General features: G+C 43.1%; 2 protein-coding genes across 4 annotated transcripts; one reads left to right on the plus strand and one right to left on the minus strand.

Moving 5' to 3' along the window:
• The first annotated feature begins 777 nt into the window (after nt 1-777).
• si:dkeyp-77h1.4 (actin cytoskeleton-regulatory complex protein pan1) lies at nt 778-15667 on the plus strand. Its single transcript, XM_031576364.2, has 9 exons — nt 778-1112; nt 5194-5254; nt 6228-6248; nt 6441-6722; nt 7677-7970; nt 8202-8471; nt 9086-9264; nt 10237-10335; nt 10464-15667. The coding sequence occupies exons 2-9, from the start codon at nt 5206-5208 to the stop codon at nt 11508-11510; spliced, it is 2241 nt and encodes a 746-aa protein (XP_031432224.1). The 5' UTR covers nt 778-1112; nt 5194-5205; the 3' UTR covers nt 11511-15667.
• Nucleotides 15668-16035: 368 nt separating this feature from the next.
• si:ch73-54f23.4 (butyrophilin subfamily 1 member A1) lies at nt 16036-19462 on the minus strand. 3 transcript variants are annotated; one of them, XM_042709153.1, is made up of 2 exons: nt 19039-19462; nt 16036-18741 (listed from the first exon to the last, which is right to left on the minus strand). In XM_042709153.1, exon 2 carries the CDS (start codon nt 17497-17499, stop codon nt 16909-16911), a length of 591 nt encoding a protein of 196 aa, XP_042565087.1. In that variant the 5' UTR covers nt 17500-18741; nt 19039-19462; the 3' UTR covers nt 16036-16908. The 3 variants fall into 3 exon arrangements, with proteins under 3 accessions (XP_042565087.1, XP_042565088.1, XP_042565086.1); XM_042709154.1 differs by lacking the exon at nt 19039-19462 and having other exon boundaries at nt 16036-18417; nt 18646-19016; XM_042709152.1 differs by lacking the exon at nt 19039-19462 and having other exon boundaries at nt 16036-17963; nt 18184-19016.
• Between the last annotated feature and the right edge of the window lie 64 nt (nt 19463-19526).

Consider the following 19526-nt stretch of genomic DNA (forward strand, 5'->3'; position numbering starts at 1 on the left):
ATCCCCTAGTAGTACTTATCAGATGTGACAGAAGTAAATCCCCCTGCAGCTCTTTACTTTGTCATTTGCTGGCATCAGCAGTGGGGGGCTTAAAGCCTATCCGCCATGTTTATCTAAGTCATAACATCTTTGCTGGGGGGACTGCCAGTATATAAAGTTCAAGACTCATTTTAGTCACTCCACTATCTTATTAAAAACTTGTGATAACTGAAATAATAATTCAATTGAAGATCACTGTGGCTGATTACCAATTGGACCGTCAAGAAGCCCTTGGATACACAAGATTCAGCTGGTAACCCAAAAGGAAAATGACTTTAGCTCCTGTTGGCTTGGCAACCCGCTCATCTGTGTCTTTGCCGTAACTTTCAGAAGGTCTGTTCAGAGACATTTTAAGTAGTCAGGTATTCATTAGACCACTTTAGACAATCGATTCCCCACTGTTTAGCCTATGTCACTCTTGCTGTTTGTGCTCACTGATAATAGCATGCATACAAGCACTTTACTTTCACCTTGATGCTCTATCTCAGGCCATCGCGATCAGATCTTTTGACTCTATGCTATTATAAAAAATGCACAAGCATGCAAGGTGCTCTACTCTCGCTGTTATAATACCATATGCAATATTACCTTTCCTTTTTATACGTATAGGACATTATATAGCCTTTTATTATTATTATTTTGATTATTATTATCATCATCATTATGATAACGACAATATTAATATTCTATTATTACTACTGTATTAATATATATCCCGTTGTTACTCAAACTGTGACTTTCAGGTGTGGGTGTGTGCATAATTTTCAATTAATGAATAAGGGTGTTTTATGTGAACCCCAAACTTTGCAAGTCTTACGGTAAGCTTAGGCTATATAAAACCAATATCCGGTGTTTACCGACTTCACTCGAGCATCTCCGAGAGCAGCGAGAAGCCGACGTATTCTGATTCTCTTCCAAATGTTCAACCTCAGTGGTTAAGCACTTTCTTGGGGGGCGAGGTTGAGAGGGAACTGAAAAGGGAGGACTGAGATAAATCGTCTGGACTATTCGCCCCTCTCGAAATTCGGGAACAGTAGACATCTATATCTATACGGAGCCGCGAATCAATCAAGGTAATTTATAAGGTGATTCTTATACTGCATGGATTTTTACCGGTGTGGGATCCACTGCAGCCTTTCCGCGCCCTTGTGATGCTGGTAGATAACGGGTTAAATTCTGCAGTTATTTGCCTTGTGGGACAATTTTCCGGTTTTCGGAGGTTGAGAGATTATAGTCATTGTATTGGCTGAAATTAAGAAGACGCCGCTTTTTTGGCTACGCAAAACGTGTGAAAATGTCGCTTAACTGTGTAGTATACGTTTTAACAGTGCATATGATTGCACATGCACCGGTGATGGGACACGCATTGAATTATTCATGGGCGCTCAAATTGTGCTCACTCAGCGGACGGAAATGTCAGACCCTTGTACAGATTGTGATATTGCATAAACGATTGAATATGCTCAAAGAGTGTGGTTAACAGCTTATATTGTCATGTTATTAATGTCATTAAGATATCGTCAGTAAATGGAAAAGAGACGAGATTCTTGTTCTTTTGTAGATTTTATTCTGCATATTGATATGATGAATGGTTTCCTGCGTATGAATCCAACTAATAAACCTCGTTATGTATAAGCTAATTGTCTCTCGCCGTCGGAATGTGTGGGGGTGTCAAATATGTCCGGGGTGGGGGTGATGTTAGGCTACTCAATGTAAGATTTTTTTTTTGTATGCGACCTTACGTGTCCATGTGATATATAATGCCCTTAGACGTTTCATAAAATTATGCACCTATGCTTGCTTGCATCGGAATCACTCAAGCGTGTGACGCCTCTATGCGCTCATTCGCCGCTGACATTTACCGGCTTTTAAACCCTGCTATTTACCAACCAGTTTGCCAACGCAAATGAGTGACTGTACTCCGGATTCTAATGGCACCATCCAGGCTATTTTAGGGTGACAGTTTAAATAATGCAATCACAGAACAGTTCAGTTTGGTCTTCCCCTATGATTTAGTCTGGAGACAAGGATGGAAATGGATGTGTGTGAAGCCTATACGAGGTGCAATCCGTTTCTTTGAATTTACACATGTACATTAGAAATCTTTTAGATATTATTATGATGCTGGTCAAAACACTGTTATATTCTTGTTTGGGTTAGTGTTTAATCAACCAAATATATAGTGTATTACAGAGTGAAAGCACTGGTCTCCTGTTTCATAAGATGGTAACAGGTTGTGTGCCATGTTATGTGCTATCGCTGAGCTAGAAGTAGACATGAAGTAGGCTACACCCCAACTTCTGTGTCGTCTCTCAGGTCAGAGTGAAATTCGTTAAAACGAATTCTGTTTCATATTTAATGGATGTTGTGTCTCATGGGTGGAGCCACACTGGGCATGATTCAGCTGCGCTACCAGTTTGTCTGAGGTACCATGTTAACTAGTCTGTGGGGTATTAAGGCATCATTTTCTGAATGTCAGTGAAGAAAATATTAGGTTGATGAGCAGAGAGGAAGAAGATAGAGGGAGGGAGGGAGGGAGATAGAGACAGCGACACTTAAAAAAAGAAATATGTGGAAAATGCCGTAAGATACAAAAAGGTGGCAAGGAGAGTGTGAAGAAGGGAGGGAGGGAGAGGAAGTATGTGACAGAAAGAGGAGGAATTGGTGAGAGTGACAGAAAGAGGAGGAATGGGTGAGAGTGACCAGATGGCAAATTTGACAATGGAAGCCCTTCATTAACAGCCCAAAAAAGAAAAGAGGCGTGTTTTTGTGCTTCAGCACATGTGGGTCCAATGATGCAAGCAGAGCCCTGTGTGTGTGAGTGAGTGTGTGTGTGAGAGTGAGTAAGTGTGTGTGTGTGTGTGTGTGTGAGTGAGTGAGTGTTTGTGTGTTGGCATACACTGATGATTATGCTTTTTGCGTACGTGTATCTGTAAAAATGTTGAAACACTTCCATATTCACGCTAATTAAACAGCAGCCAGTTGCATTTGGCAAATCTGCTTTGAGGAACAAAAACCTATTTGGATCTCATTGATACTGAATATGTTTGATCCGCTATGGGTATTTGTTAATGCGTCTAATGTATGGGACTTTGGCATGGTCATAACAGTTTTACACTCAATTGAAAAGATAGCATGCAGAGGCTTTTGGCTCTTCATCTCTCCTTCACCCTCTTCATTCTCTCTCTCTCTGTGTGTGTGTGTTGTGTGACTCCATGTGTGGGAGGAGAAGTGACGCGAGACTCTGAAAAGCCTAGTTACCACTCACAGAGAGAGGTTGAGAATGTGGTGTTGTAGTGCTTATGCCAGGCTAATCGTTCTGTTTTTCGAAACGATGAAAAGAGGGTGCTCCCCTGCCAGCCAGTGCAGCCCTTCTGAAATGCCACGAGGCTCCCTCTTCATCTCCGGATTAGGCAGCGGCCGAGCCAGAGCGCCGATCGATGCTCTGGAGGGGGGCTCTCGAATGTCGGAGGGTGAAGGGGAGCCATGACTCCATTTTGTCTTCGTACTCCTGAGTCTGGGCCGTGGAGAGTAACAGACTGGCGTGTTATGCCTTGTAATTGGATGTTTTCTCTGATACCCACCACGAGTGTTTGAGTTCTGAGATTAATTATGGTTGTAGTTGAGCTGTTAAGTGTTTCACTGATGTTTTCCACATGCAGCAATTGAGGAAAAGACACACTTGGGTACGGCTGGTAAAAAATGGTGTACAGAGTCCATATTTGAAGCCAAGACAAGTAATTACTAAGATTCTGGAGTCCCAGGTTGTCAGAATTTTCATCTATTCCATTTCTTTTTGATCGTGCCAGACTTTTGAGTCATCAGCCAGAATAAATAGAAGCAACCTTTTTAGTGTGCCTCCCATCTTAGTGTTCTGACATGCTTCAGTGTGGCTCCTGTACAGGTTGTATCTACCCTACTCTGGACCCACCCAGCACCCATCATTCCATTCCATATGTCTGACATGTGCAGATACAGGGTCTACTTCAACTCAGTTCAGTTCAGGTTTATTGGTGCCCTGCAGTCTGAAGTTGGTATCAATCACAAAGTGGATCTATTATGTTTTGTTAAATATTTCGGCGCTATACACTGTTCCATTTTATAGCAATGTCCTAATGCACAGTTATATTCTTGTAATGAGATGGACATTATTTTCAATAATACTGACACAGAGGCCTAATATCAGTATTATTGAAAATATGTAGGGCATGTCATTGCCAGAAGGGTCCTACTCTGTAATGCAGAATACCTATGAATTATGAATAGAATGGTAAGAGTTTGAACACTGACCAGGCATCCTGTAATAATGGCCCTGTCTACCTCAGGTGCACTTATGCATTTCAGCTTGGATATGTGATGATGTGTGTGTGTGTCACTAATGTGTGTGTGCACTAATGTGTGTAAAGACTTTGTTAAGAGCACTATAGAACCTAGACACCCATTTCCTGTCAGTGGACCTTGACACACCTTGACACACCTTGGTCAGGCATTTTGTCATAGAGTGGAAGGTTTTCAAATGTATCATTTTATCCCTCATACAGTATCTATATGGAAGAAGAGGTAAACTTCAAATGTATATTTGGTCCTGGGAATGAATAGGATAGCCAGATAATAGAAGTAGAGCTGTTGGGATCTTCCTGCTGGTAGAACAGACAAAGCACCCAGTTATTATTGCACATGACCTATATTCTGTATCGCCAGGGGATGCAGGGTTGGAAAATTATATGGAAAAAAGTGGCATACTTCCAGGAAGCTGTCTGTGTCGTCATCATGGGGCCAGACAATGTCCTGTCGCATATGCATCTCCTTCCCTCTTTCTCTTTTGTCCTCCCTCTCTCTGGTCTACCTCTCCTCTCCTCTCCTCTTCTCTCCTCTCCTCTTCTCTCCTCTCCTCTCCTCTCCTCTCCTCTCCTCTCACGCCCTGTTCCTCTCCTTTCCTCTCCTCTCCTCTCCTCTCCTCTGGCAGGAATAAAAAAGATGAATCTGAGATACAGAAGGGGAGGGGGGATGGTCTGCAGTGACTTGGGGGATGATGTCACCAGTCCTGCTGTGGCTGCTCATTGTCTATAAATGAAGTCTGATGCAAACCACCCTATTATTTGTCAGAGAAAAGAAATAGATAAAGAGAATGTGACTGTATCTGCTTGTTCACAGGAGGTTCTGAAGATGGACTCCATAATCAGAATACTGGTGTTAAGCATGCTGGTCCACGCAGGTGAGCAACGTTACCCAAATAAAAATGATGCAGGCACTGTAGTGGCACTGAACATGATATCATTCATGAATGAAAAATTTAAAAAACTATTATTGTATCCATGATTTCCCCTCTGCAGCAACCAGGCCAGCCTGCTGACAACTGTTTCAGCTATATTGCTTCGCCTACACTATACAAAATGCACTGTCAACATAACTGTTGCCAGTGAGTTACTGCATTGCATTACTGCTGGTATTATACTCTTTGTCACCGGCCAAATACGTACCACAAAGCACTGATACCATAGCAGGTGTATCACTGATATAAAATATGAGCATTCTACTCTATGGCAAACAATATATCTCTGTTAACTCCAGAATAAGATGTAAAAAGAAGAAATATATGGTCTTTAGGACGCCCAAACCATGACTATATAAAATCCAATTCAATATAGCTATAAAATTCTCTGATACTACCATTTTTACTACCACTAAGTCTTTTTTTCTTGTAAAATGTTACACCAACAGCAAAAAGGAGGTTTTCTTGAGTGTAGATAGTTCTTTTAGATGGATGGTGATCGGGTTTGCTTGATGCAGTGATCTGAAGGCAGAGAGAGGGGTTGTCGTCCCAGGAGGCTGAGAGAGACACAGGGGAGTCTTTGCACAGTCTGGATTCAGTTGGGTGTGACTGCGGGGCCAAAACTAGCCCACTGGTCCAATATGTCAGCCCCTTGAATATTTAATGAATCGTCTTCAGTTGTTCTACAGCAGGTTCCCCTATTAATAGAGGAGTTGTAGGTCAAACGTAAACACACAGTAACAGTAATTGTGATTTGGTGTAATGCATTTATACTCACAAAGTTAGTGGAAATGTATATTTGCGCCTATAAATGTTAAAATGTACATAGGATCCACATCCTATGAAGTGGAATGGGAGTTCATTGAAGGTTCATTGGGTTTATTACATTGTACTGAATCAGTATGTTCTCTTTCAGCTCACTCTGCACCAGTACCAGGTGAGTCCTCATGTCCTCTCCTTGTCTTTCATATTTGTATAAAGAATCTCATTCCTGCCTGTGCAGCTACCATGTCCTCTGTCTCACAATCTCGTCTCCCCATTATTCTCTTCCTTGCTCTCCCTCTCTCCTCATCCTCAACACTCAATGCCCTCATCTGTGCCTCACCTCCGCCTCCCTCTTCTCTTTCAGCTCAAGAGGAGTCAGTCGTGTTTTTTGGGGAGGACTTCCACATTCTGCTCCCCCAGGGCTTGCCTGATGTGGTGTTCCATCCCACGGTGGGTGCGGCGCGTGGGGAGGTGGTCCTAATGAAGGCCGGGGCGGTGCAGGGCCCGCGGGCCAAACTGAACCAGCCGCTTAGCCACTTCATCCTGGAGAATGTGGGCGAGAGTGACGAGGGGCTCTACACCGTCACGTCCCTGGACCCCGTGGACAACAGCACAGTCACTAAGTCCATTACACTCATTGTGAGAGGTAAAGACCTCCGGCCTTGAGCAGACAGCAAAGATATCCTGCCCTGCTATGCAAACATATCAGTGTTTTAGTACAGTCCAAGTCCCCAGGTAATGTTCATTGGAGTCCAGGTAACTACAGGATTCTGAGAGTGACATGGACAAAGGCGACAAACACAAGTGTGCAGAAAATAAATAATTCCCATTACAGCACTATTGAATGTCACTCAAGAATTCAGTGCTTTAAATGAACCACACAGACAGCTTTTGTGTAACTTATTAAAGACACACATTGAAATTGAAATGTGAAATTGAAAAGCTACAACTGTTATTTGAACACCTTGATTGTTTATCGCAATTAAGGTTAATGAAGTAAAACCCTGCATGCTAACCCTGCATGCACCTTTATGTCCCTCTCTCTCTTTCTCACTCTCTCTCTCTCTCTTTCTCACTCTCTCTCTCTCTTTCTCACTCTCTCTCTTTCTCTCTCTCTCTCTTTCTCACTCACTCTCTCTCTCTCTCTTTCTCACTCTCTCTTTCTCACTCTCTCTCTCTCTCTCTTTCTCACTCTCTCTCTCACTCTCTCTCTCTCTCTCACTCTCTCTCACTCTCTCCCTCTCTATCTCACTCTCTCTCTCTCTTTCTTGTGTACTCCTCCAAAGAAAAAGAGAGACCTTCATTTAAAAACCAAACCTAATCCAAAATGATACAAAGGACACTGGCATTTCCCCCAAGGTGTCTACAAAGCCATCTGGGTATTTCTGATAATGCTACGACCCCCTGCCATCTCTTAGGAATTTAACGTGCAATGCCACATGCCAATTTTAGCAGTAGTTTCAGAGAATCCAAGTGTCTTCTTCCTTAACTTTCTCCTTATCTTTGTGTTTGCCTGTAATCTCTTTCCGTCTCTGTCTGTTGATGTCAATCGGTTCTAGCGCTATCTCTTACGCTTTCAATCTGTCCATTATTCTCTTAGACTGTTCTAATGAGGATAATGTGAAGTTTGGAGAGAACTTCAAAATTGCGCTTGCTGGTGTAACCGCCCCCATCTCGGTCGAGTTCCGGCCCATCGCCGTTGAGGCAAACCAGACGTCCCGACCAGCTCTGGTTCTCATGAACCAGGAGGAGTACCAGGCAGGCTATGAGAACCGCATCAGCGTCACTGAAAGCGAGGTCACTCTTCAGAGTGTCATAGGAGCTGATGAGGGCTCTTACACCATTCTGGATGCTGATGGGAAAATTCAGAAGAAGGTGTGCCTAAATGTTAAAGGTGAGGACGGAGTGAAGAACTCTTTTCACCTATAAAGGGCATGGAAGTGAAATGGAGCTAATAGAAGTGAAACAGAGGTGGCCTCTTCAAGGGACTTGAGAGATGCCTCAAAACATTCTGTTTAACAATTTTGAGATTTGCTGCTCTCTCTTTGCACTTGGCACTGGTCAGACCCCAATCCACACAACCGAACATCTCTTAATCATTCTCTCTCTTCTTTCTGTGTTTCAGAGCTTCAGATCTTTAATACCGTGCCTTATGGAGGCACTCTGAAGTTCAAACTGATCCTGAACAGCTCCCAGGTGCGCCTGGTCTACAAATCCCGGGTGATCATGGACAAGGGCGAGTTGGTGATTCCAGAGGACCTGGGTCTGCAGGATCGCTTCTCTGTGGACGGCCTTCTCTGTGTTCTGGAGAGTGTCAAGGGCAGTGACACTGGAGTGTTCCAGATCACAGATCTGGATGGCTTCACCATCGCTAATGTCTACTTGGCAGTGGAAGGTAGAAATAGAAAAGAACAGAAAAGCCTTTGTTGCATACAACGAAATGTGGAGCTTATAACACAACAACAACATATAGCACAACAATAGTACTAAACTATAGTTAAACTACAGCTAAAACTATAGCTAAAAAAAAAGTACAAATAGTTAAAAAATATATATGTTGAGAGTTCAACAAAGTGCAGTGGCATAGATTGCACGTACTTGGTACTTGGTATTGGTCAGTCTGTGGAACTGTCCACAGTCCAAAAAGGTGCCAATAGAACTTTGGTTCTGCTCTCTTTTTTCTTTTCTTTTAAGAACTCATGGATGTGATTCCTCCTAATATTCATATGCTGATGCCCATGTCCTTATGCTCTGTTCAGTCTGTTCAGATGCAAATTCCCTGAACTTAAGTTTTCTCCAGGAAATCTAAGTTTCAATGATACCCTGCCCATAAGTTTAGTATCCTAGAGAAAAGCTTTCAAAAAGTAGAACTCCTAGCAGTCCTAGCAGTGTCCTTGCCAGTCTTGGCATTTTCCTTAGTTGAATCTTGTCTTTGGCTCTTTCCTCTTCCTCACTGCACAAACTTTCCTTATCCCTTTTTCCACCTTTCCTACTGTCTTTCTCTCTCAGCCTTTAAGCTGCCGCCACTGTTTGTGGCCATCATTGCCCTGATATCCCTGGTGGTGCTGCTGTTGCTTGTGTGTCTGCTTGCCTGTCTGTTGAAGATACGCAAGCGAGCAGATAAGTCCCGGGCCCTTGAAAAGCTTGCCAAGGATGCAGGGAATGAGGAGGGTGATGCCTTCCGACAGGTGGGTGTTCTCGTTTTTATTTGTTGATTCTCTGCGATAACAAATATGAGTGGACATATACATTTTTCTTAATGTTAAATCCCATCCATAAAAAAGAATGCCAAGATAAAAGACTAACAGTACAGGCTATTGTAGTTTTTCTCGATTGGTTTAGCATATTTCCCCAAGGCATTCTTAACAATTTCAAAACAATTAGTGCATTCTCTCATAACAGCTCATGCACACAGTCTAGCAATACACTATGGGTTACCTAGATAAGCCTGTAGGTAAGGTGCTCTCCACTACAGTTCTTTGAGCCACTCCCAAATCAGAATATGATAATGATGCCAATAGGTTCCTGGAGGAAATTAGATCTGAAGATTTCCAGTAAAAGGGTTTTTTGAGAAGAGGTTGTTAAATTCGCTTACAAGGACTGCACTGACGCATTTACAGAGAAGAGGCACATGTATAATATATATAAAGTTACTGCAGTACCCTTCGCTACAAATTCTGTCTTAAACGGTGCACTGGTTAACTTACTATGGTAAAACTTAGCCGCGAGGCCTTAATAGTATGCATTCGCGTTTGTACCGCGACCCCATACATTCGTGAACTAGCGGTCACATTCCATGAACGCATGCTACTGCACAAATACCACTAGCAATGGTAAACCAGCAACGGCAATAAAAAAACAAGTACACTAAATAGATAATCCACAAGAAAACAACCGGCCATCATTCTCATTCAAATTGACTCTCATTGAAATCCACTACTGCAATGTTCCCGGATTCGTGGACACACACGAGAGGTGACATGAGTCGAGTGGTGCATGCATGTAGCGGGCTGCTCACGTGTACAGCCTTTGGACCAAACCCTCCGTCCTTTGTTGAAGATGTTATAAATGTCTGAAATGAAACATTCCTACATGGTTGTGTCCAGGTTGTAATATACATCAGACCAATTTCCATTCTATCTGTTTCTTAATTTTGGCAGGTGGTCAAAGAAGCCTGCAAACAGGTTGACGACACCACCGTTCAGTCCCTTAAGGAGGACATCACAGAGAAGTCCCAGAGCACAGAGGTTAGCATTAAGGTAGGTTCAGACATCCTCTGGAGTCCAGGCTAGCTTTTGAATTCTTTGTGAGATTAAATCTTTTAAGGTACAATTGCACCTCCCATCCGACAAACACTAACAATCTTCTTTGTTCTTTTTCACAAAAGGGATTGGAGGTGTCCTCGAAGGAAGTAACTGGCTTTGACAAGAACCTTGAGACCAGTGACTCCGGAGTTGGCTTCAACACCACTGCCCTTCCTTTGGACAGTGACACAGAGGCACCTTCTGCACCCATCCATGACTCTGATGCCCTGAGCACCTCAGCTGCTACTGAAGCCAAGCCCGCCCCAACCTTAACACCCGAGCCCAAACCAGCTCCTCCACCAACACCTGAACCTAAAGCGTCTCCGCCACCCCAACCTAAACCAGCTGTAACCCCAACACCGGAGCCCAAATCCTCCCCACCCCCTGAGCCCAAACCAGCTGTAACCCCAACTCCCGACCCTAAACCGGTTATAATACCAACTCCCGAACCGAAGTCAACCGCCCCTAAGTCTCCTGCACCCGAGCCCAAGGCAGTTCCATCTGAGGCCAAGCCAACCTCTACTCCACCTCCTGAACCCAAGGTAGCCATGACACCTCCTCCTGAGGCTAAACCAGCTGTTTCTCCAACCCCTAAATCCCCAGCCCCTGAACCCAAGCCGAGTCCCACTGCAGCAAAACCTGCGGATGAGAAACCAGTTGCTGCCCCACCTCCACCTGAAGTTAAACCTCCTGTATCACCATCTCCAGACCATAAGCCAATGACACCAGAGTCAAAACCTGCTGCAAGCCCTGATCCAAAGCCTGCACTTACACCAGCTCCTGAGCCCAAGCCTGCCGTGACCCCAACCTTGGAGCCCAAAGCACCCACCCCAGACCCTAAACCAGCTTCAAGCCCAACACCTGACCCTAAGATAGCTGTGTCACCAGCTGAAGACTCCAAACCCACCACCAATGGCACACCTGAGCTAAAATCCGATAGTGGATCCTCAGCTCCAGGACTGGATCTCCTGGGCAGTGAATCCCCCAAAATCACCCCTCCAAAGAGTCCTGAGACGGGGATAAGTCTGGTGAAAGCTCCCCCTCCGGCAGATGTGAGCTCTGATGGAGATGCTGCACCAGTGACCAATGACAGCGCACCGTCAGCCACTGAGGAGGCCGCCACCACCTGAGGAAAAACAGGCTTTCACTATCCCCTCCTTAGGAACGCTATCCTGTCCTGAATACCCATTTATGACTTAAGACAATCCAAACACTCTACTAAATGACAACGCCATCATCACAGATCCTGGGGAAGGGACTTTTCAACACATATAAACACTTTTGTGCTTAACCAACGTAGCTCATGTCTCACCTATTACTCACTCAGAGGGAAAATATTACTTCATCTCCCGGTACTTATGCATCAAGTTACACAAACGCTGACACCATAGTGACCATCTTTCTTTTTTTGTTGATATTGCTGGAAGATACAACAATTTCCTGCCAACCCATCCCCTCCACCTTGGGGAACAGCCTATATGCATGCACATAACTTCTCATTGGAACTGGGGCACAGGACATCACTGATAGTCTAGAGTAATACAGTGCAGAGCCTATTGTTCATATGTGGGACAAGAATGATTAATTATACTCCTTCACTCATTGACCTAAGTTAATGACACCAGTAATGGTCTCAATGGCTCACTGATCAAGAGAATGAAAAGGATACATCATCTCTATAAGGCCAGGAGACCTACAGCAACCACACCCAAGATTCACAAGTGGACTTCAGAAACAGGGGCAAGCATGGCTGTTCAAGTTTATAGCATCTGCATGACCGGAAATCCCCTTATCAGGACCACTCTGTGTCTTATCATCCTCTCTGGCTGGACCGCCAACAGACTGAACTAACAACTGGAACATTCCGTGTGAATCTGAGATCCTGGTCGTTCAGCATTGAGACCAAACCCTCTCAGATGCATCAGAAGCACCCAAAGATGAGAGAGCCTCAACCTTCCTCTCAGCTTTGATATTTACTCTACATGGCCTTTTGATTTCCTGCTATACATCTCTTAGCTGTGTACTAGTTCCTACCAGCAACCATATAAATTGGATTTTTGCCCATATATGCATGCATAGAAATCCACAGTGCTCTCAGAGCGAAGACCAGCAGTTATATAGAGAATTCAAAGAAAAAGCTTTTTTTCTTAATGTCACTCCGGAGGATGCGGTGAGTAAAGAAATTGATTTGTATAGGAATGGCTCCAAAACGCCCCCTGTTCTAAAAGGACATTGTATGTTACATCCTCTAACTCCAAGGTGTACACCCATAAGGAATAATGTATTCTCTCATATGTACAGTCACGTTTGGTCAGATTCAGATCACAAAGAATGTTAAAGAATGTTTTATTATTCATGATGGAAATCAATGCCTGCTGCAATCGCATAGTCATTTGGAAACCCTGACACCTAGTCTATCGTATGTTGTTGCCTATAGCCTGAAAGGGACTTTACACATGGTGTTTACACATGGTGATAATGTAACAGTGACAGTATTATTAATGTAATTAATTAATTAATTGTTCTTGAATCTTCGTCATGTAAAGTTCTATGTGAAAATCCACTGCTATGGATGACCAGAAGAAGGATGATCAGCTGACAGAAATGTCAACCTCTCATGGCGTGTCCTGGTTATGTTGCTGATAAATTCTCCTGGAACCAGTCATGACAGGTGCCTGGTGATTTGGCCGACTCCCTTCTCTGCTGAAGCGCTGGGGTCAGAGGAAGTTTACAGGTAGTCTTCTACCAGAGGAGTAAAGCCTCTCATTCACGTCTCAAGCCGAGATCAAGCGAGTCCAGCTAAGTATCTGTGCAGAAAAAAGCACAAAATTTAAGAAACTGTCAATCAATTAAAACGATCCAGAGAGCCCAAAACATAATGCTACAGATATACTCTGTGAATTTGTGAACTGCCTACTTTTTACCTTTATATTCACAGTTTTAATATGAGCATCCAAAATCAAAATCAATTTAAACCCAAAGCCATAAAACATCTCTAAACAGCATGCATTATAATGTAGATAAAATGTCAAAGAATCACAGTGTTTATAGTGCCTGTTACAGGTTTTGTATTATCACTGGTATGTACATGACATATTATGGAGACAGATTATGTAAGGAGATATCACACTTTACATCTACAGAAATGAACTCATGTAGGCATAGGTAAATCCCAGAAAAATATCCTATTATTATATGAGAGAGAGAGAAATGTGGAGAGAGGGAACCGCTCAGCCCATGGTGTCTGTGCCCTGGGACATAGTTGGTGAATAGGAAAATCTTCAGTGTTATCGTTTCCCATTTAAGCAATACAAAATGTAGTGATTGTATAGACCCACTCTCTCACACACACACACACACACACACACACACACACACACACACACACACACACACACACACACACACACACACACACACACACACACACAAATAAAACACTGGTGTATTCCTCTTTATTGTATATATTGCATGTGTATAGCTAATGTGGTTCCGTCACTCAAAAGATGATTGTGTTTGCTGTATGAAATGGTCGTAGTCTTTTACAATTTGACAGAAGTCCCCCAAAAGTTGACTCGACCCTGTGATTACTTCACTTGTATGCTTACTGATGTAAAAAACTGGTGGAAGTGACAGTAATGCACACATTCTTTCCTTCACTAAACAGCAACAACAGCAACTGTGTGATGTTAAAGACAACAGCCCAATTATAAGTTGGTTGTTTATTAGTCAGTAGATGCTAGTGTTTATTTGTGTAATTGTCACCACAATTGCAGATTGTACACCCACCTATTGAAAGTCCTATCGGGTCCTAGTCGTTCTATAGTCACCACAGAAATGCATCCAAAATGGCAGTTTAGAACACCGCATGAGCACAACATGGCCACCTTAACAACAGTTGTGCTGTTACAGTTTCAGTATTTGTGCCCTTGCGTAAAGTGTGTGCTGTCGGATTGGTGTGTGTTCCCAGGACAAGAAGTGCTCACCATATGGCTTATGTGTACTGTATGTCTGTGCGTGCATTTTCAGTATGTGCCTGTTGGTTGACTGTATGCTTGTATTTGTCTGTGTTGGATAATGTGTGTGTATGTACAGTATGTATGTACCAGTGTGTGTTTACAGTGAAAATCTGCTGTGGAAATGTAGGCGATGTGTGTTTACTACTATCAGCTTTACATCACAACCCATCTTCTTGGAGGTAGTGTGTCCCCGTGTCCTTGATAACCATCTGAAATGACCCCCAGCGAGATCATCTGACACTTGTTTCCTTGAAATGAGACTGGGAACTTTTACGTCGAGATTAACATATATTGGCGGTTAACTGTTAAGAATATGGTTTACATCATGAATGACCCAAAAAGTGTGACTTCTAAAGCAATCGCTGCCGTTTATAAACACTCCCAAGGTGCTCTGGAGGATATATACGTTAACGCTACTTTGTCTATAAAAAGAATACATTCGGCAGGCTTCTTCTGTAAATGCATTCAAAGCTATTTTATGCATAGTTGTGTAGAGTGTAAATGCCATTGAAATGTTTGAGAACTGTAGGCTGAAATTATTGCTTGCTTCAGTGTGGCAATGTTAAGTGAGATAGCTTGTGACTCATCATGAACGTTCAGTTATCACAGAGAAATGGCTATGTTATGAGTGACTCAGTACTGGGCATCAGTCCTGACTGTAACTGTAAATGGTTGGTGTAGGTGTGGGGGGGGGGGATCCTATGAGTGTTTGAAAATGAACTGAGGGCTGTGTCTGTCATAATCACTCTATATGTTCAAGGGTTTAAGCCAAGGCTGCCCATACTCAGTAATGGGTGCTTCTGTGAGTGTAATGAGCCATTTGAAGTCATTCACTGATGTGAATGAGACTCATTTCAGCCATGTGCTGGGATGATATGGAATAGAATTGTAAGAATTTGAGTTTTTGGAAATATATATGGAAATATATCAAGAGTAGTGGCAGTCTTGTTTTAAGCTCTGGAACCTCTGATTGGCTCCACTCTGGGCTTGGTTTGATACTATCCCACACCTGCATGAGGTCGTCTCTGGCATTTGTTTTGCACTTCTCTGTATGAACAATCTCAGAACCTCCCACCGCCCTTGACCCCCCCGCCCCCACCTCCCGTTGCCGTCTCAACTTCTGTGTCGTTTTACAGTTTGCTGATCTCTGTACTCTCCTTTTTGCACAACGCAACAAACACTTAGACGTTTTATAAAGAAAAGATTGTTTTCTTTATGTCATGTCTAAAAATAATAATAAAAGTGCGCAACTGAATTTTGAAAACAAAACCCAGTCTCTGTTTGTGTCTCATTCATTCTTAATGAGGTTCTTGAAGTCTGAAGGCCATGCAGGGTGAGAGAGAGAGAGCACTATCAGCAGGACTGTCAGTCATGACTGATTTCATTGTCCCCTGAGGGATTGAATCTATTGATTAAAGAACTTGAGTAGCCAAAGACTCTGTTCTTCATGGGACCCTTACATGGAATTGTGACACTGCAAGATGTTGCACTAGATGTGTTATGCACTGTAGAAATATCAGACTCTAGCCCCTTTTCTCTCTCACCCACTGAACATAAAACTGAACATTCAGATCACTGTTTATATCGATACAAGTGACACACTGTGCGCACACACACACACACACACACACACACACACACACACAGAAAGATGAAATCAGACACACACACACACATGGTCTCCAGCCCTCATAGAATGTTAGCTGAGCTCTTGGCTAAGGTAGGCAGCCATTTTGTTTATCTCTCTATCGCTCTCTCCCTCCATCTCTCTCCCTGCTTGCCAGTCCTGTCCGTCTCCCTCCATCAGTATCAGTCAATGTCACTTTACTTTATTTGCTCTCTTGGTGTCACTCCGGCTGCCTCTCTCGGGCTCTCAGTGTTCCTCTCTCAGTTCTTCACACTATCTCTTCTGGATATGTACTAGGTTTGCTCTCCCCCATTTCCTCTGCTGTATTTCTTGCTGTATTGCCTCTGTGTCTCTCTTCCTTTGTCTTCTTGCTTGCCACCCCCTTCCCTTCCCTTCCCTGCATTGTTCTCATTCTCATTCCAGTCAGTGTCATAGTTATGCAGTCAGGTAGTATTTATAGACAGAGGTAACCTCATATCCTTCACCCCCCTTCAATCATTCACTGTCCTGCTCATTGATTTAGCTCTCTTCTTTAGTTGTTGTACCCGGCCTTTCTGTGATTTATTTATTAATTTGATATGTTTGTATTAAGGTAATGAGGCGTGTATTTGGAAATACAAGCATAATTTATTTTACACCCTTAAAGTGCACAAGGGGTGGTCAAATAATTTCGTTTAGTTCCAGTTCATCTGACAAACAAACAAAACAGATCAAATGAATCATAAACAATCCATAACTGAAGTAAGTCATTAATTAATGTTATGCAGTACTGGATTAATTTTAAATGCCCTCTTAAGCAGGTGGTACATTTGGTAGACTACAACCAACATTTAAATAAACAACAAACTAATCTAATCTATGAAACATCCTCTCTTGAGTCTGTCATAAGGAAGGCCAGAATATGGAGAGAGGGGAAATGTTCTTCCCATAGTCTGTGTCACAAGGGTTATAGAACGAGACGATGGGACCCTCTACATTTTCCATGAAGAAGGAGTAGAGTGGCATCATGGTGACAGCGTTGTAAAAGGTCACCTCCTCCCTGTCGTAGTCCAGGAAGACGCCAATGCGTGGGGGAGGGAATGAGGTGCGCACCGGAGTGGGCTTTGGGCTGGTGCAGGCCAAAATGGTGCCGCCCTTGAGTGACAGCGTCCAGAAGCCAGTGGCGGTGTCGCTGGTGGTCATCTCGCCCCGCGGGACGTCTTCCCGGGCCACACCCACCCTCCAGGCAGTCTTTTTGGCCACGTCCAGCTCCCAGTAATGGCGGCCGCTGGTGAAGCGCTCCCTCCCCATCACGCAGTAGTAGTAGTTAAAGCAGCGGGGGTTCCTCTCCAGCTCCTCCTTGGTGGGCATCTTTTTGTCATCATCAAAGCACACGGAGGTGCATGTGGGCGAAACAGTGAGGAAAGGATGGGCAGTTTCCGGGTCAAAGTTCAGTATGGAGATATCTGTGATTGACAGATTGACAGAACACATGAAAATAAGGCTGCACAAAAGTAACTATTGATAATAGTGTGCACAATTCTTAAATTATGTTGATTGACACTCTACAGAGATATGTACTTGGGTAAAGCGAGGCTTGCATGTGTTTCCAGATCCTGTACTGAATGGGCCCCACAAACTGTCCTTGACAAACTTCACTGTCCACGGGAGGGGGGGATATGTAGTTGACCTCACATCTGCAAGCAAACAGCAGTGGAACTGGATGAGGAATTGAGTAGGGCGCCTTTTTTTAACAATGCAAGCGCATGATACAACCACACGTATCATAAATATATGGTGTAGTGCAATAGCTGTTTCTAAAGTGAGCTAAAGAATGAACCAGTTTGCAATGTGGAAACAGTACTTAGGTTTTTGAAGTAGTAAGGTTAAATAGCATTTGATGAAGAGATAAAATAGTTGGAATCAGTGACTTGCCTTTTTAAGAGTTCTCTGATTTCCTAAAAAGAAAAAAATTATATGAATAAACATGTCACCTCACCCTTGACACTTTTAAACACATGCTTAAAGGTTTATGACTGCTAACATGACAGACTCAATATATCAAGCAACTGATGATTTGATGACAAATAGCATCTAGCATATTCTCTGAGGGTTCTCCAATCCCTTTTGGTGACGCCCCTCTGTTGCTCCCCCCCCTCCCCCGACCTACTCACTCACTTTCAGTAGTCTGGGACTATCCTCTTCCTTTAGTTTACTATTCAAAGTTTCAATGGCTTTCTCCAGATTTCTCCCTTGCATAGAAATCTTTCTCTCTCTTTCTTTCAGTAGACTTATTCTTTTTTCCTTCTCTTTCCTGAGTCGTTCAATTTCCCTCTCCTCCTCCTCGTCCAGAAATCGATGAAGGTTCTGGAACTCCGCTTGGATCTCCCTCTCCATCCCCTCAAACTGGCGCTTGTCAAGTGAAATTCAAGGAAAGCAGAAGAAAAACAAATAATAGTACAACGCATATCTGTAACAATAGCGCATGGAGTTAACTAGAGCTGTGTGTTTATTTTTCTACACTTTTCACATTTTGTACCCATATGGATGGAACATGAGTATGCATTCATTCTATCCATGTGGCATGCATGCACTGTTCTGAGTTATTTGACTTAAATCATTGCATGAAAATGATTTTACCTGCAGGTCTGCTGCTTCCACATAGGTCTCCCTTTCTTCTTCATCACATAAATCTACTTCATGTTTTATCTTCTTAACGGCTCCAATAAGCTTATTCTGAAACACAGATGAGGAAGAACACACGGAGTATTCAAACATCAATAAACTACTGGTATGTGCCCACAACAAAATAACATGTATTATTGGTTAATAGAAAGAAAAGGAAGTTGCATAGTTAGCCTCTGAATCAACTTTCCTCTCCGGCTCAAGCATTTGAGCCTTATAATATTCACCATGTCTACTAATAAAGAGCTTAATAATAACACACCACCTGTCTGCACCCTCCTTTAACCACTACTTTCTCTCTCTCTCTCTCTCTCTCTCTGTAAAATTCCAGATGAATACATTACTTACCTTATGATCATTGAGATGAGAATTATCGAAGTTGTTGTTGGTGTCTTTGAAGCGGTTCTTGTACATTCCAGATTGTTTTTATGGGACGGGAAAACGAAAAAGACCAGCTGTGAACACCGAAGAGGGGAGACGGGGGCGTGATATTAAAAAAGAGATTTGGCTGTAGGATGCCACAATGACAGTAGCTGAACCGGCAAACAGGTTGGGTTGTGTCGTGCAAGGAGAGGTTTAAGCTTCAAAACAACTTGTCATTGTTAGTACGCACAACCGCTTAGGTCAAACGTGTGGACATTAACACAAGAGAATGACATAGTAGGAGGGTCTGTGGGGCTTACGTGTGAAAGGAGAGCATGGACAATTTATAGCTTGGAGATGAGAGCTTTCTATTTTTGTCTGTCAGTGGAAAGAAAGAAGGTGCATGTCAGAGGACAGAACTGGGAAACAGAAGGGAGGTTATATTTCACAGAAATGACTTGTCCAGAGAAAAA

The sequence above is a fragment of the Clupea harengus genome, chromosome 11 (genome assembly GCF_900700415.2).
Source record: "Clupea harengus chromosome 11, Ch_v2.0.2, whole genome shotgun sequence".
NCBI lineage: Eukaryota > Metazoa > Chordata > Actinopteri > Clupeiformes > Clupeidae > Clupea > Clupea harengus.

Bases quoted from the DNA above. Each gene is read 5' to 3' on its own strand.
- si:ch73-54f23.4 (XM_042709153.1), bottom strand. From the start codon at position 17,499: ATGTGTTCTGTCAATCTGTCAATCACAGATATCTCCATACTGAACTTT.
- si:dkeyp-77h1.4 (XM_031576364.2), top strand. From the start codon at position 5,206: ATGGACTCCATAATCAGAATACTGGTGTTAAGCATGCTGGTCCACGCA. The intron at 5,255-6,227 runs GTGAGCAACGTT...GTTCTCTTTCAG, and splicing joins AAGCATGCTGGTCCACGCAG to CTCACTCTGCACCAGTACCA. The intron at 9,265-10,236 runs GTGGGTGTTCTC...TAATTTTGGCAG, and splicing joins AGGGTGATGCCTTCCGACAG to GTGGTCAAAGAAGCCTGCAA.